Source organism: Callithrix jacchus, chromosome 16 (assembly GCF_049354715.1).
Source record: "Callithrix jacchus isolate 240 chromosome 16, calJac240_pri, whole genome shotgun sequence".
NCBI classification, from domain to species: domain Eukaryota; kingdom Metazoa; phylum Chordata; class Mammalia; order Primates; family Cebidae; genus Callithrix; species Callithrix jacchus.
Genome location: NC_133517.1, coordinates 32,651,066 through 32,669,480, shown reverse-complemented (window position 1 = coordinate 32,669,480; position 18,415 = coordinate 32,651,066). Strand labels below are relative to the sequence as shown.

The 18,415-nt window shown below is 39.5% G+C and overlaps 1 protein-coding gene across 3 annotated transcripts in view; it reads right to left on the bottom strand.

Moving 5' to 3' along the window:
- The window catches only part of VIRMA (vir like m6A methyltransferase associated), a 69,243-nt gene that overhangs the window by 44,507 nt on the left and 6,321 nt on the right, over positions 1 to 18,415 (bottom strand). For 2 of the 3 annotated variants that reach the window (XM_002759084.7, XM_035277412.3), the window contains exons 2-6: positions 15,878 to 15,993; positions 9,380 to 9,466; positions 8,221 to 8,269; positions 5,787 to 5,955; positions 903 to 1,025 (exon numbers count right to left, since the gene is read on the bottom strand). In XM_002759084.7, coding sequence (XP_002759130.2) covers positions 903 to 1,025; positions 5,787 to 5,955; positions 8,221 to 8,269; positions 9,380 to 9,466; positions 15,878 to 15,993 — 544 coding nt within the window. The remainder of the gene's footprint in view (positions 1 to 902; positions 1,026 to 5,786; positions 5,956 to 8,220; positions 8,270 to 9,379; positions 9,467 to 15,877; positions 15,994 to 18,415) is intronic. The other variant, XM_035277411.3, reaches the window with a different exon arrangement.

The following is an 18,415-nucleotide window of genomic DNA, read 5'->3' as shown; positions in this document are numbered from 1 at the left end:
TCCTGCCTCAGGCTCCCAAAGTGCTAGGATTACAGGCATGAGCCACCACATCCAGCCCAATACTGCTGATTTTTAATTGGGACTCTTTTGTACATATCACTACAGCAAACTAACATTTTATTTTGACCCAGCTTCAAATGAATTAACTTTCTTTTTTTTAAGAAGTTCACCAGCCAACAAAAAGAAAAACACAAGAAGCAGCCAGGCACTGTGGGTCATGCCTATAAATCCCAGCACTGTGGGAGGCCAAGGTGGGAGGATCACTTGAGTTCAAAACCAGCCTGGGCAACATAGGAAATTCCTTCTCTATAAAAACTAAAAAAATTAATCAGGCATGGTGGCATACACCTGTAGTCCTAGCTACTAAGGATGATGAGATGGGAAGATTTCTTGAAACAGGGAGATTGTGCCAGCCACTGCACTCTAGCCTGGGTCACAGAGACAAAACCCGTCTCAAAAAAAAACAAAAAACAAAAAAAACTGCATAGCATGGGAGAGAATGCATCAAGATTTGATTACTAGCACCTAATTTCTTTAGTCAAAAAGCATTATCAGACAGGGTGGTGGCTTATGCCTGTAATTCTAACACTTTATGAAGATGAGGCAGATAGATCACTTTAGCTCAGGCGTTCTAGCCTGGGCAAAATAGTGAGACCCCTATCTCTACAGATATTTTAAAAATTAGCCAGGCATGTTCATGCACACCTGTAGTCCCAGCTACTTAGGAGGCTAAGGTGAGAGGATCACTTAGGCCTGAGTGGTCAAGACTGCAGTGAGCCATGAGCAAAACTGCAGTGAGCCACTGCACTCCAGCCTGAGCGACAGAATGAGACCGTCTCAAAACAAAAACAAAAACGACTATTAACTGGGAGGGAAAACCTTAGCACTGGTTTTATTTATACCTGGCAGAGGCACAGGATCATCTTCATCGTCATCAGGTGGTGGGGGTCCTGGAGGAGTTCTTGGTCCCCTTGGCTGCGGTCTCGGAGGGCTTCCATTAAACTGATCTTCTTTCTCCCCATCAGCTAGTGTTTTATGGGAGACAGAAAAAGAAGTTTGAAATTACAGATGACCCCCAAACAACATGGCTTTGAACTATGTGGGTCCACTTACATGTGATTTTTTTTAAAAGCATACAGAGATCTAAAATATGGTATTTGAGGGATGCAAAATCTGCATATGTATGAAGGGCTGACTTTTTGTATATGCCGGTTCCTCTGGGCGAGTTTCAGGACTTGCATATGCACAGATTTGTGTATATACAGGCAGTCCTGGAACAAATCCATCCCCCGAATAGAACAAAGATAATCATGTTGAAGTATAGGGAAATGAATGGGTGAAAAAATACTTTTCATCATTTGAGATTTTCATCTTCAGAATTAGCTGATAATAAACTTTTCCAGCTAGACGCAATGACTTACTGTAATCCAAGCACTTTGGGAGGCTGAGGCGGGTGGATCACCTGAGGTCAGGAATTCAAGACCAGCCTGACCAACATGAAGAAACCCCATCTCTACTAAAAATACAAAATTAGCCAAGCATGGTGGCCCATGCCTGTAATCCCAGCTACTCGGGAGGCTGAGGCAAGAGAATCGCTTAAACCCAGGAGACTGAAGTTGCAATGAGCCAAGATTGTGCCATTCCACTCCAGCCTGGGCAACAAGAGCGAAACTCCATCTCAAAAAAAAAAAAAAGGAAAAACTTTTCCTTCCTGGCATCTTAGAAATTTTTTTTTTTTTTTTGAGATGGAGTTTCGCTCGTTACCCAGGCTGGAATGCAATGGTGCGATCTCGGCTCACCGCAACCTTCGCCTCCTGGGTTCAGGCAATTCTCCTGCCTCAGCCTCCCGAGTAGCTGGGATTACAGGCACACGCTACCATGCCCAACTAATTTTTTTTTATATTTTTAGTAGAGACGGGGTTTCACCATGTTGACCAGGATGGTCTCAATCTCTTGACCTCGTGATCCACCCGCCTCAGCCTCCCAAAGTGCTGGGATTGAAATTTTACTAATTAATTTACATTAACGACATTAAAATTTCTGACTTCCCACATACTGAAAAAATACTTCTCATCATTTGAGATTTTTATCTTCAATTAACTGATGATAAACTTTTCCTCCATGGCATCTTAACAGAAATCTTGCTAATCTATATTGGTAACATTAGAATTTCTGACTTCCCACATACCAAAATATAATGTATATACTCTTAGGCTTGGACATAATCCCAGAGAATGAAGATTTATTTTCATGCGAAAAAAAGTATAGGAATGTTCAGCTTTATTTGTGACAGTCAATGTCCTGCAACAGGTGAGCAGTTAAATAAATTTTGGTATGTCCATATTTTGTAATACCACTCAGGAATAAAAAAGAACTATTTATATATAATAAGTTGAACTTCAAGGAAATTATGCTGAATGAAAAAAGTCAATCTCACAAAGATACTGCATGATTCCATTGATGTAACATGTGTAAAAAAATATAATTATGGCTGGGTGTGGTGGTTCACACTTGTAATCCCAGCACTTTGGGAGGCTAAAGCCAGGGATCACAAGGTCAGGAATTTGAGACCAGCCTGGCCAATATGGTGAAACCCTGTCTCTACTAAAGGTACAAAAAATTAGCTGGGTATGAAGGCACACACCTGTAATCCCAGCTACTGCGAAGGCTGAGGCAGGAGAATCACTTGAACCCAGGAGGTAAAGGTTGCAGAGAACCAAGATCGTGCCATTGCACTCCAGCTTGGGCAACAAGAGTGAAACTCTGTCTCAGAAAAATATATATATATGTTTAAATGTGTGTGTGTGTGTATTTATATATATATATATGGATGCTGAACAAATTAGTGGCTGTCAAAGGCTAGAGATGGGTGGGACAAATATGGCTATAAAGGGGAGATAGGGAAACTTGGGGCAATGGTGTAGTTAAGTATTTTGGGTTTTGTTTTTTTTTTTTTTGAGACGAAGTCTTGCTCTGTCACTCAGGCTGGAGTGCAGCGGCACGATCTCGGCTTACTGCAGCCTCCAGCACCAGGATTCAAGTGATTCTCCTGCCTCAGCCTCCCGAGTAGCTGGGACTACAGGCGTGCACCACCACGTCCAGCAAATTTTTGTGAGATGGGGTTTACCATGTTGGCCAGGCTGGTCTCAAACTCCTGACTTCAAGTGATCTGCCCACCTTGGCCTCCCAAAGTGCTGGGATTACAGGCATGACCCATGGCATCCAGCCCAGTTAAGTATTTTGATCATGGTGTTAGTTATGCAATGCTGTACACATAACATAAAAATGCACAGAGTTACACACAAACACACAAATAAGTATATGTCTAACTAGTGAAATCTGAATAAGCTCCACAAACTGCACCAATGCCAATTTTCTGGTTTTGATATTGTACATTTATAAAAGATGTTATCACTGGGGGAGGCTAAAGAGTACACAGGACTTCCCTGTACATTTCTTTGCAACCTCTTGTCGATCTATAATTTTCACAAAGTAAACAGTTAAAGGGCCAACTGTGGTGGCTCACACCTATCAACCCAGCATTTTGAAGGGCTGAGGTGGGAGGATCACTTGAGGTTAGGAGTTTGAGACCAGTTCGGGCAACACAGTGAGACCCTCAACTAAAAAAACTGAGTCGGGGTGGAGGGTAGCACACACCTATAGTTCTAGCTACTCCACAGGCTGACATGGAAGGACTGCGTGAGTCCAGTATTTCGAGCTTACAGTGAGCTACGATCAGGCCACTGCACTCCAGCCTAGGTGACAGAACAACATCCCGTCTCTAGAAAAAAGAAATTAAATTAAAAAAAATTTTTAAATAAAAAGTTTAAAACATATTATATATATGTGCTTAAGTGTCAATTTTTAAACAAGTCAGTAAATTGAACAAATTTTTAGAGTAACCACTACCTATGTCAGACACTATGATAAGACTCAAAACAAAAATATGTGTAAAACATATTTTCTATCCACAAAAAGCTCACAGTTTAGTCAAAAAAAATAAAACAAGCACAGAAGAATTAAGGACTAAAAGAAAAAGAAAACTGAAACAGTAACTGTGCTTTGCAGGTTAGGATACAAGAAAAGCACAGTGTATGACCACCATCAGAAAAAAAACCCCTCACACCACATTACCATATCAGGATTCAGAGAAACAAAGGTCAATGATAGTCACAAAAATGCTAATTATGAAGCAAAATATTTTTCCTTAGTGACTTTAATCCCAATTTCAAAATGTACTCTTGAAAATCCTTTATTTATTTTGTGTGTGTGTTTTTGTTTTTGAGACAGGGTTTTGCTCTGTTGCCTAGGCTGGAGTGCAGTGGCATGATCATGACTCACTGCAGCCTCAAATTCCCAGGCTCAAGGGATCCTCCCACCTCAGCCTCCAGAGTAGCTGGACCACAGGCACATGCCATCATATCCAGATAATTTTTTTTTTTTTTTTTTTTGGTAGGGGCAGGTTCTCTCTATGTTGCCCAGGATGGTCTCACACTCCTGTGCTCAAGCAATCCTCCTACCTTAGCCTCCCAAAGTGTGGGGATTACAGGCATAAGCCACCATGCCCAGACTATTTATTTTTAGAGATGGGGGTCTCACTACGTTGCCCAGAATGGACTCAAACTCCTGGGCTCAGTCAACCCTTTTACCTCAGCCTCCCAAAGTGTGGGGATTACAGGCATAAGCCACCATGCCCAGACTATTTATTTTTAGAGATGGGGGTCTCACTACGTTGCCCAGAATGGACTCAAACTCCTGGGCTCAGTCAACCCTTTTACCTCAGCCTCTTGAGTAGCTGGGACCATAGATGAGCACCACTGCAGCCAGCTCTGAATCTCATTGTGTCAACTTCTGTTTTTTTAATAGAAATGGGGTCTTGCATGTTGACCAGGCTGGTCTTGAACTCCTGGGCCCATGCAATCCTCCCACTTCAGCCTTCCAAAGTGCTAGGATTACAGCCATAAGTCACTGCACCCAGCCTTGTGGTCAACTTCTTACAGTGATTAACACTGGAGTGAGAAGAAGAGATCCTGAGAAACATGAGTCCAGTTGCCTGCCTTCTGAAAGAAAACCACTGAAGTTCTAATTTTCTTGTTTCCAGTTAATGAGCAAAAGGTTCTCAAAAGTAGAAAAAATCTACATTAGTTAAGATGTATACACTTAATAAAATTTTAAATGCATTCTTGAAAAAAAAAATGTCATTAACATAAGTATTTCAGGAATATCTAAGAAACTCCCTGCCTGTTTTTTAATTCATTTATAGATAATTTTAACAGTAAACCATGAATAGTCACTGAATTGTACTATCATTAAGATATTTTAAATGGGAAAAAATTCTCTCAGATCAATTTTAAAAGCTCTTTAAGAAAATAGAGGAAAAAAATAAAATGTTAACACTTCAACATAAAAAGAAATTTTTATAGACAAGAATGGGAGACTAACAGAGAGCTTTAAGCAAGGTTGAAGACGTAGAAGAGGTGTGCTTGCTCACTCTCTCCCTCCCCACTCCCTCACTTCCCCTGCTCTCTCTCCCTCCCCTTCACTCTCTTGCCTCCTCCTCTTTCCTTCTCTTCCTATCTCCTCCTCTGCCTCCCTCTCTCCCTTTGCCCCTCTGCTTTTTCCTCTCACCTCCTCTCTCCCTCTCTCCCCCTCTTCTTCCTCTCTCCCTCTCAAAAAATAAAACAAAACAAAACAAAACAAAAAGGTAGAAAAGCACTCTTCGAATTATTATTATTTTACATCACGGATATAAGATTCACTCGCAAAAGCAAATTTAAAACTCTCACCATGTTTTGGATTCCTTTTCAAACTTGGCTGTGGCTGGGGAGGTGGTGGAGGTGGAGGTGGTGGTGGTGGAGAGTCTCTGTCATGACTTATCACTCTATCCACTGATCCGTATATTGCCAGTGTCAGACAGTTGTACCAGCCTCTTAGCACCAGACCATCAGTATTCACCTGATTTTTAAGGGAGGGAAAAAAATCTTTCAAAGTCATGTTTTAAAATGCTAGAAGTTAACTGATATCAAATTAGATTGTGGTTCAACTAAATTCTCTAAAAGTATGCTGAAAATGCAAAGTCAACACGAAAGTGAAATTTATCCAGGCATAGCTTTTACATTGGCTCTCCAGAGTTACCATAACTATACCTGTACCTGTCCTAAGAGTACATCTTCCAGTTCTATACTTTATGTCAATCTTGTTCAAAAAGTATAATCAGACTCCCATCCAAGAGAAAAGAAATGATAATAAAATTAAGTAGAAGTTATTGCTAATTAATAAATTAAACCCCAATAGGTACAGGGGTGGTAGAAGGCACCAACAGCACAAATGATGCTCAGTTTCAAGAATGAGAAAATCCATAAAACCACATAGCATTCTTCTCACAAGCCAAATTCACAAATACAGGTATATATTATGTGCCCACATTGTGCTTTAAAAAGGGAATGGCCAGGCACAGTGGCTCACACCTGTAATCTCAGCACTTTGGGAGGCTAAGGTGGATGGATCACAAGGTCAGGAGTTCAAGACCAGCATGGCCAAGATGGTAAACCCCACTTCTACTAAAAATACAAAAATTAGCCAGGCGTGGTGATGGGTGCCTGTAATCCCAGCTACTAAGGAGGCTAAGGTAGAGAATTGCTTGAACCCAGGAGGCAGAGGCTGCAGTGAACCAAGATCGCACCATTGCACTCCAGCCTGGACGACAGACAGAGTAAGACTCTGCCTCAAAAAAAAAAAAAAAAAAAAGGTAAGGGAACCCTGAGGCGTTAAACAAACGGCTTTTACAAAGAAACTTTCTCCTAAAAAGATAAAGATTTTTGCCAATGCCACTAACCCTCAATATTTCCCTATATGATAAAAATATCTATGCTTTTCAGAGCTTATCTACATGAATAGATAGATCTTCAAATCTACGAGAGTTGGACGGAGCAGATAATGTCATTCCCTTTTAAGAAATAAGAAAACTGAGATTGCACCATTGCACTCCAGCCTGGGTGACGGAGTGAGACTCCTCCGTCTCAAAAAAAAAAAGAGAAAGAAATAAGACAATCAGAGCATGTGACCTTTTAAGAAATAAGAAATTGTTTACTATGACGCATGTAAAGGAAAAAAAAAAAGAAAGAAAGAAGAAAATCAGAGCATGTGAAGAAGAGCCTGCACTAGAAACCAAAGGCCCTGACTTCTGAGTTCTCTTTCCACTCCACCATATTGGGAAAAGATGAAGTTATAAGTGTTACTGGGGCCCCTTCTGGAGGCACAATAAGGAAAAAAGAAATTAATGTTGCCTTGCTAGACTATACAGGAAACTGGGGACCAGAAGAAGGGCTCAAAGACTATGCCCAAGATATGTTGATAGACTGAACAGAAATCCCACTGGAAGGAAGATAAACAGATAACAATGGTAATTTTTAGTCTAAACAGGATGCAAAGATTAAATACCCATCCTCCCCAAAACCAAACAGCAAGCTGAATAGTCCTAAACCAGGTCACAATTACTTTTACATTTCAAATCTGTCACTAAATGCTTCCAGCATGGCACCTGCCATACCAAGAAAAAAGGTATATTTTTGATAGGAAAGGAGAAATATGCACATTTTTTTTTTTGAGATCGAATCTTGTTCAGTCACCCAGGCAGGAGTGCACTGTCATGCTGTCAGCTCACTGCAACCTCTAACTCCTGGGTTCAAGTGATTCTCCTGCCTCAGTCTCCTGAGTAGCTGGGATTACGGGCACGCACCACAATTATCTGGCTAACATTTGTATTGTTTAGTAGAGATGGGATTTCAACCACGTTGGTCAGGCTGGTCTCAAACTCCTGGCCTCATGATCCACCTGCCTAGGCCTCCCAAGGTGCTGGGATTACAGGCGTAAACCAACCTGCCTGGCCCTGAAACATGTACTTTCAAAAGAAACTTTAATTAAGGTACAGTAGTGTCTAATAACAATTTGCCTGCCTGTTGTCTTCTGAACTTGTCTATCTAAATGAAAGAAGATAAAGCACAAATGCTGGCCTCTTCTTGACTCAAAAAGAGGAAGAAAGAGCTTTATACGTAGAGAACAACATTCCAGTGTCTTTAGTGAATTATAAAATGCATCTAGATGCAGGAAGAATCAGATAAGAAATGACATTCTGCAACACTGATTTATATGGATCAAAAACTTTAAATGAAGTTGAGAAGAAACAGTAATGACAAGTTGAAAACTGACTTCCACAGTTACCTTTGAGTTTGGTCTAAAGATGATGGACGTATTCTCATCATATTCCAGACTGTCAAAAGAGTAGAAATAAATATATAAGCTCAAACACTGAACATCTGAGTTCATGAAGATGTCTTTCTAGATTCAAATATTTTCATATAAATCAAATGCTAGATTTTTGTTTTCATTCAATATACCACAAAGGTTGAGTTTAATGTACTGCCCCCAAAATGTGATAAAGAAAAAAAATACATAAATCCCAGATTCTGAATTAATTGCTTTGGAGTGAGTATGGACATCAGTAATTTTTTAAAAGTATACCAGGTAATTCTAATGTACAGCCAGAATAGAGAACCACTGCATTATAGTCATACAAAAATGTAGAGTACAACCAAAATTTAAGAAAAGCACCTAGTTTTAAGTAGGTACTGACATAAAAACACCACCAAATACTAAAAATTACATGTTTCAAATTGTCTAAGGTTTCCCTTCATTAAAAAAAAGTTAAATTATTGACATAATTTAATAATAAATAAGAGAAGGGTCAATAACAAAACGAGTGATGTCTAAGAAACTGCTAATTCCTGATAGGAACAGACATTTTCCCATTTTTAAGCTGCCTTTAAATTTTTTTTATTTTATGAGTTCTAAGTAAACCTATCAAATAATCATTTGTTTGCAGACATCATAACAATCGGTTTAATAATTCCTAACTTGAAAAAAAAAATACCTAGCATGTATAAATAATCAAAAAAGGGGGCATCCACTAACAAAAGTTTCATTTTACAAAATGTGGCTATGGAATTATAAATTGCACAGTACTGTGATATGAAAGACACACATAAATTAGCTCTCAATGTGTCTACATAATATTTTTTAAGAATCAAAAAGCAGTATTTTCCAAATTAGAAGGTTACTATCATATGTGAATATCATGTATATAAGAAATGCATGCACAAGCAAAAAGATAACAAACAATGGCTGTTTCACACATTTAAATTTTTATTTTATAAACTCAACCTCTTCTTAGGAGTTTGACATTTCTTTAATACTGCCTTGATACAATTAAACCCTGTGGTATTGGGTCTACCAGAGATACATCCGTTTCTTCTATCTAAAGAAAAGATATTGCTTACTAACACTCATTAGTTTCTTGTGAAATTGCCTAGCAGGTACATACCTTCCCAGCCTATCAAAAACTGGGGCACTTGGTTTGCTTACGTTATTGAAGAATAAGTCTAATTGAAATGTATGCGGAGATGTCTCTCTGTGAATGAAACAAAGTTGAACCATCAGCCTTTGTAACAAACACTTTCTAAATTAAAATAAATAACATAGTGAGTACAAAGTTAAGAGCAACTCTCGAATTAGAATATAACATCCCTAAGATTTAAATAACAAAAATATAGAGTTAACTATGATATTGTATGTAATTTTATTCACATCCAATCTCAAGCAGCCAAGAGCTCACTTTAAGTATTACTGAATATCAAATTTTAATCGTCAAGTACTTTTTGCATCCTATCGCTATTCCTTTTTTTTTTTTTTTTTTTGAGATGTAGTTTTGCTCTTTTTGCCCAAGCTGGAGTACAATGGCACAATTTCGGCTCTCTGCAACCTCCACCTCGTGGGTTCAAGAGATTCTCCTGCCTCAGCCTCCTGAGTAGCTGGGATTACAGGCACACACCACCACATCCAGCTTATTTTTTGTATTTTTCGTAGAAACAGGGTTTCACCATGTTAGCCAGGCTGGTCTCAAACCCCTGACTTCAGGTGATCCACCCGCCTCGGCCTCCCAAAGTGCTGGGACTACAGGCGTGAGCTACTGCACGCAGCCTCCCTTTTTTGAGACAAGAGTCTAGCTTTCTTGCCCAGGCTGGAGTACAGTGGTGTGATTATAGCTCACCACAACCTCGAGCTTCCAAATTCAAACAATCCTCCAGCTTCAGCTTCCCAAGTAGCTAAGACTACAGGTGTATGCCACTACATTGGGCTATTTTTCTTCTTTTTTTTTTCAGTAGAGACAAAGTATCACTATGTTACCCAGGCTGGTCTCCAGCTCCTGAGCTCAAGTTATCCTCCCATGTCAGCCTCCCAAAGTGGTAGCATTCAGGCATGAGCTGCTGTACCATGCTTGTTCCCTTTCATTATCAAAAGAATCAGGAATTAGCTAACTTCAAGCTGTATAAGTACAATTTAATTTCAACTTAATCCACATTAATACAAGACTGTAATAGTAATTTTAGCATCAGAGCCCTAAGTTGTGACTTAAAGCCAACTGATATCTGTACAGCAGCAATTTACAAAAATATTTTGGGGTTTCTAAAAATAGATTATTTGGTTAAGATCAGAGCCTATTTAATTTGCATTAGTCTGAAATCTTGCTACACTTTATGTAAAAGATACTATACCACAGCACATTCGATTGAAGTTCCTTAAATTCAACTAAAATTTTCACTTTGAACATCACATGCTTTATTCTTGTTCATTTACACAAAAATCTAAATGTTAATAACTATAATGTCTAGAGTACTATCAAAGAGATTCCTGCATGTACTTCTGGTAGAAGTACAAACAGGCATAATCATTCTGAAAAGCAATGTGGCAATAAAAATCAGGATACTAAGAAAATGTTCACATCAAGCTACTGTTTGAACGTATTCCCCAAAGTTCATGTGCTGGAAACTCAATCACCAATGCAACAGTGTTGGGAGGCAAGCCTAATAGGTGATTGGGTCATGAGGACTCTGCCCTCATGAATGAATGAGTGTTGTTATCTGGGGAATGGGTTAGTTACAGCGTTAGTATGCTTGTTAACAATGCAAGTTCAGTCCCCTTTTGGTCTCTTGGGCTCTCTGGCTCTTTTGCCTTCCATTATGGGATGAAGCAGCAAGATCATTCTTGCCAGACTGCTGGCACCTTGATACTGGACTTTGCAGTCTCCAGAACTGTGAGATACAAATTTCTTTATAAATTATCCAGTCTGTTGTATTCTGTTAAAGTAACACAAAATGGACAAAGACACACCATTTGATTCACCTTTTTCTAGAAAGTGTTTCTACAGATGCAAACAAATTTTTTTCAAGAGGATATTCATCATACTATTACTTGTAATTTGAAAACTAAAAAGCATCTAATGGTCTCCACATAGGAGACTAATCAAATATATTACAGTATAGTCATCCATTAGACTAGCTATTAGAAAGCATAAAATCAAATAATATTTAGTGATGTAAAAGGGCTCCTGATATGTTATTAAATGAAATAAAGCAATACATAAAACAATAAAAATTAACGGCAAAATAACAAGCGCATATTTGCCTTATCCAAATTCAATCACATGAGGCCAACAACTCTAGTCTCTTCCTCTTGCCCTTCATTAGTTCTTTTTCTTTCCTTTTTTTTTTTTTGAGATAGAGTTTTGCTCTTGTCGCCCAGGCTGGAGTGCAGTGGTATGATCTTGGCTTACTGTAACCTCCACCTCCCACGTTCAAGTGATCTTCCCACCTGAGCAACCCAAGTAGCTGAGACTACAGGCACATGCCACCAGACCCAGCTAATTTTTGCATTTTTAATAGAGAAGGGGTTTCAATCATGTTGACCAGGTTGGCCTCAAACTCTTGACCTCAGTTGATCCACCCGCCTTAGCCTCCCAAAGTGTTGGGATTACAGGTGTGAGCCACACTGCACCTGACCCCTCTTTGCCCTTCTTTAAACTAGACCTTGGACTTCAGTACCTCAAGAAAAAAAAAAAAAGAGCTAAAATACAAACTCTTTACTTTTGAGACCCCAAAGGCTCAGGTCCCGATCAGTGAAAAACAATTTAAAGAATAAAAGGAAATCTGACTGCACTAGACAGTTATCTTACAACTTGGTGACTCTTAAAAAAAACCCAACCTCACATAAGGTATCAAATTTACAAAAAGTAATAATAAAATACATATACAAGCACACATATATACATATGTACACATATATAAAAACACACACACACACACACACACATCTCGGCCAAGTGAGGTGGCTCATGCCTGTAATCACAGCATTTTGGGAGGACTAGGCAGGTGGATCACAAGGTCAGGAGTTCAAGACCAGCTTGGCCAATATAGTGTAACCCTGTCTCTACTAAACCTACAAAAATTACCTGGGCATGGTCGTGGGCACCTGTAGTCCCAGCTACTTGGGAGGCAGAGGCAGAAGAATCACTTGAACCCAGGAGGGGAAGGTTGCAGTGAGCTGACAACACACCACTGCCCTCCAGCCTGGGCAACAGAGCTAGATTCTGTCTCAAAAAAATATATAGATGTGTGTGTGTATATATATATATATGTATATATGTATGTATACATATGTAAATCAAATGTTAAGATGTTCTTGAAACAGAGGAATTATTATTATTACCTTTTTTTTTTGAAACACAGTCTTGCCCTGTTGCCCAAGCTCGAGGGCATTGGCACAATCACAGCTCACTGCAACTTTGAAATCCTGGGCTCAAGCAATCCTCCTGCCTCAGCCTCCCAAATAGCAAGGACTATGAGCCACCATGCCCAACTAATTTTTACATTTTTTTGTAGAGATGGGGTCTCCCTATGTTGCCCAGGCTGGTCTCAAACTCTTGGTCTCAAGTGATCTGCCTGCCTTGGCCTCCCAAAGTGCTGGGATTAGAGGTATAAGCTACCACACCCTGCCAAAATAAAGGGATTAAAGAAATCTTAATTTTATCTAAGCATTTATAAGTTTTATAATGAGAAAAAACACTATAGTAAAGTATGCCCACAAATATCACTTGATCTCTAACACTGCTTTCCACTTTGAGACTCTGGTCTTCTTCTTTTTTCTTTCTTTCTTGCTTTTTTTCTTTTTTTTTTTTAAGACGGAGTCTCACTCTGTTGCCCAGGCTGGAGTGCAGTGGTGCAATCTTAGCTCACTGCAACCTTGGCCTCACAGGTTCAAACAATTCTCCTGCCTCAGCCTCCTGAGTAGCTGGGATTACAGGCGCATGCCACCACACCTGGCTAATTTTTGTATTTTAATAGAGACAGGGTTTCACCATGTGGGCTAGCCTGGTCTCAAACTCCTGACTTTAAATAATCTACCTGCCTCAGCCTCCCAAAGTGCTAGGATTACAGGTATAAGCCACTGTGCCCGGCCCTCACTCTTACATTTGTTTTACTGCGTTAATACTTCACTTCACTGTTCTGTGGCATAATAATCATGTATAAATTTGTTTCTGATACTTTATATTTGGAGTTATTAAAACATGAACAGCCATACATCTCCAGCTAAGAAAAAGGAAGAGGGTTAAGATAACAGAAAATGCAACAAATACTCCTACCAATGGCATCTGATGGTAGAAATCCAATTTACCTGCTATGGAAGCCAACCTCTAAGATGGCCCCAATAACCCTTTCTGGTATTCACACCCTATGTGGTAGGGTGTACACCCTATGTAGGGCCCTCCCACACTGTACCAGCAGAATATGTAACCTACAGAATATGGTAAAGATGATAACGTCACCTTCTGATATTAAGTTACAAAACACACTGACTGTAGCTTCTTTCTTGGGCATGCTCTCTCTCTTAGATCACTCATGAACAAGCCAATGGAGAGGATCTCCTGGAAAAAAACTGAAGCCTCCCCCAGCAGCCCCATGGGTGAGCTACCAATCAAATTCTTCAGCCCCCTCTGTATCTTGACTACAACTTCATGAGAGAACCTCAGCCACTCCCAGATTCCTGACCCTCAGAAACAATGTGAGATAATGTTTAGTTTTAAGTTGCTAAATTTGCTATCGAACAATAAATGACAAATTTTTTTTGGCCAAAAGCAGTAAAATCAGAGAAGACTGTTGGATACACTACCATTATCCAATCTTTGCCATTCTACACAAAGCTCCCTTTATAGGAAAATCAAGAAGACACATACAGGAAAACATGAGTTAATTTTCTTAAAAAGGTATGAAGTCAATCATAACGATCCGTCATTATAAACATTAAAGATGTTTCTTGTCATATCTCTTTTAATTTTTGAATGGTGCCTATGAAGACTTTATACTTATTTCTACAAATAATGTACTATTTTCCACAATTATAAAGAAATGAGCCTTTAACTTTGAATCTGTCCCACAACACTCACCACAAAGTAGCTCATTTGACTCTTTTTTTTTTTTTTCACTTCTTTTTCCTTTTTCTTCTTTTTATTTTCCATGTACACACGCACAACTGGTGACATTTTTTCTTGATTTTTTTTTTTGAGACAGAGTTTTGCTCTTATTGCCCAGGATGGAGTATAATGGCACAATCTCGGCTCACCACAACCTCCACCTCCCAAGTTCAAGCGATTCTCTTGCCTCAGCCTCCTAGATAACTGAGATTACAGGCATGCACCACTATGCCTAGCTAATTTTGTATTTTTAGTAGAGACGGGGTTTCTCCATGTTGGTCAGGCTGTTCTCGAACTCCTGAACTCAGGCGATTCAACGGTCTCGGCCTCCCAAAGTGCTGGGATTACAGGCGTGAGCCACTGTGCCCAGCCACACCATTTCTTATATTTTATTTCCCATAGACCCTAAGGAAGACAAAGTATCAAATAACTACTTGCTAATTACAATTAATGGCTAATTTGAAGCTACAAAATTAATAAAAGACACATGTATCAGGCTAAGAAGATCACCATTAAGTCATGAACAGATATCATTAAGATAATAAAAATGTAGGCTGGGCACGGTGGCTCACGCTTGTAATCCCAGCACTTTTGGAGGCTGAGGCAGGCGGATAACCTGAGATCAGGAGTTCAAGACTAGCCTGGGCAACATGGTGAAACTGCAACTCTACTAAAAATACAAAATTAGCCAGGCGTAGTGGCACATGCCTGTGATTCCAGTTAGTCGGGAGGCTGAGGCAAGGGAATTGCTTAAACTCAGGAGGCAGAGGTTGCAGTGAGCCAAGATCATGCCACTGCTCTCCAGCTTGGGCGACAAAAGCGAAATTTCGTCTCAAAAAAAACAAAATGGCTGGGCAATGTGGCTGACACATGTAATCCCAGCACTTTGGGAGGCCAAGGCGGGTGGATCACAAGATCAAGAGATCAAGACCATCCAGGCCAACATGGTGAAACCCCTTCTCTACTAAAAATACAAAACTTAGCTGGGCATGGTGGCATGCACCTGTAATCCCAGCTATTCAAGAGGCTGAAGCAGGAGAATCACTTGAACCTGGGAGGCAGAGGTTGCATTTAATTGTAATGCAGCATAACCATAATTGAATAGTTTCAGGATTCTATTACTTGTAAAATATTACCTTACATTTTTGCATTTAAGAATATGTTTCTAGGCCAGGCACGGTGACTCATGCCTATAATCCCAGCACTTTGGGAGGCCGAGGCAGGCAGATCATGAGGTCAAGAGATCAAGACCATCCTGGCCAACATGGTGAAACCCCGTCTCTACTAAAAATACAAAAAAATATCCAGACATGGGCATGTGCCTGTGGTCCCAGCTACTCGGGAGGCTGAGGCGGAAGAACTGCTTGAACCCAGGAGGCGGAGGTTGCAGTGAGCCGAGATTGTGCCACTGCACTCCAGCCTGGCGACAGAGCAAGACTCCGTCTCAAAAAAAGAAAATTGTTTCTAGACAATCTTTAGCCAAAAAAAATACTTTTAAAAGGAGAACTGACTTACCCATATGCTCTGTTGTCTGGCAGACTGCTATGGGCTCTTACTCCTGGGGGTATGACTCGGACTTCATTGATGTAAACCACACATGGAAAACGAACCACATCTATATGAGAACTTTGCTGTAACAACAACAAAAAGGCCAGGGGAGTGCTTCGGAACATTCTATAAAATAGTTTCTCTATTCAAATTGTATTCATTCACAATGTCACATATAACCTTAACATTCCGTATCACTAAATATATATTATTTACAACGTTGCATAAAAAGATGATGAACACACCAAGCACCTAGCTAAGTTTCTCGATTTGTGTAACATTTTCTGCCATGCATTACCTCTGCCTGCTGATGTTTTGCTTAGACTATACAGACATAGGGTCCCTTATCTGAAACCTCTGGAGCCAAATGCCTTTCAGAATCCTGACTTTTTGACTTCTAGAAAGATAATATAATCTAAATACTGCATATTACTTTAGACCCCCCAGTGGCTTCTGCGGCAGCACCCTGTAATCGAACCATTAATATTTCTGCAGCCACACGTCAACATTCACACTAAATAAAGATTATAACAAGCATCATATCAGTTGAGATTAGACTGCATGGCCAAATGAATTCCATTTTTGAGTTTCTGAACTAAGAGACTGCAAATCTGTACTTAGATCAGCTTACTTTATAAACTTACATATCAACTAATATCAAGAGATCAGGGAAAGCATTTAAGTACTTAACAGTTGAGATAAACCTGTCCTAAATTTTTTTTTTTTAAATCACAAACTAAGAGTTTATTAAAAAAAAAACTCAGAAGCAGAGGTACATGTCTGTACCCCTAACTGCTCAAGAAGCTGAGGTAGGAGGATCACTTGAGCCCAAGAGTTTGAGACTACAGTTGAGCTATGATATGATTGCCTCATGGCACTCCAGCCTGGGTGACAAAGTGAGACTCCATCTCTGGGGAAAAAAGAAAATCAAAAAAAAAAAACAACATAAATTATATCCGGTATATGCTTATCTCTATAATTTGACACAGGATTAGACAAATATAATTCTCATTTTCAATAATTAAAAAGAGAATTTTTCACATTGTTTTTGGACAATTGTATGTCAACTTTTCCTAATAGTTCAGTAAACTGTCATTACCTAGTGGTCAAAGTTCATCATGAGAAGAATGGCTGACATTATCCGCATCTAGAAAGACTGAGTCTCTCCATAAAGAATATCATGCTTAACAACAAGGAATTTAAGGATTTACAAATAGCCTTTCAAAATCTATTTTGTTTGTATGTAAAAGAGTTCCTCTGTTTGTTGCTATCAGTTCTATTAAATATTTATTTCTTTTAAACGTCAACTATATTCCAAAGTATGCTAGTTCTGAGGCTACAAAGACAAGACATAATCTCTGACATTAAAAAACAGACGATCTACTGTGGTAGACAAGTAGATAAATTGCCATGATACAGACTCACAAAGGATGCTATGAAAATTCAGAGTAGTATTTAGATCCCCAGCTCAGACAGTAGGGAAACAAGAACTTGGAAGGTTCAAAAAATTGCAATCCAGACGCCATGTCTCACACCGTAATCCCAGCACTTTGGGAAGCTAAGGCGGGAGGATCACTTGAGGACAGGATTCGAGAAGACCAGCCGGAGCAACATAGGAAGATCCTGTGTTTACAAAAATGAAAGTATCAGCTGGGCGTGGTTCCACATGCCTGTAGTCCCAGATACCCAGGAGGCTGAGATGGGAGGATCACTCATGCCCAGGAGGTCAAGGCTGCAGTGAGTCATGATCGCATCACTACACCCCATCCTAAGCAACAAAGCAAGACTCTATCTTAAAAAAAAGGAAAGATATTGCAAACATTGTTCATCAAAGCTAGAAGGCAAAATAGGAGAGGAAAGGAGAGAAGAGTAGCTAAGCACAAACAACAGAATTACAAAAAATAAGATTTTCATCCACAGCCAGAAGACAATTCCAAATCTGTATCTCCATCTAGGGCCTCGCTCCTGAGCCCCAGACTGCTATATCCAACTGCCCATTAGGCATCTCCACTTCAAAGTCCCTTGTGCACCAAATTCAACAAATAAAAACTGAATTCTCCTACATCTGTGATGGTATTATCAACCACATAATGCCCAAGACATTATCATCCTTGACTTCTCATTCTCTGTCATCTTATATACTGTATCTATTCAAACACCAAGTTCTACTGATTAAACCTCTCCTGCATTCTGGCTGTCACTCCCTTAGTTCTATAGTTCTTCATCACTCCAACATGAATTATTGATTCATGGACCCTAACTGATTTTGTACTTCTTTTTTAATTTTTTTTAAATTTTTATTTCAATAGTTTTTGGGGTACAAGTGGTTGTTTACATGGATAAATTCTTTAATAGTGATTTCTGAGATTTTAGTGCACCCGTCTCCTAAGGAGTGTGTACTGTACCCAATATGTAGTCTTTTATCCCTCATTCCCATCCCAACCATCCCCCTCCATGTCCCCAAAATCCATTACATCATTCTCATGCCTTTGCATCCTGTGCTTC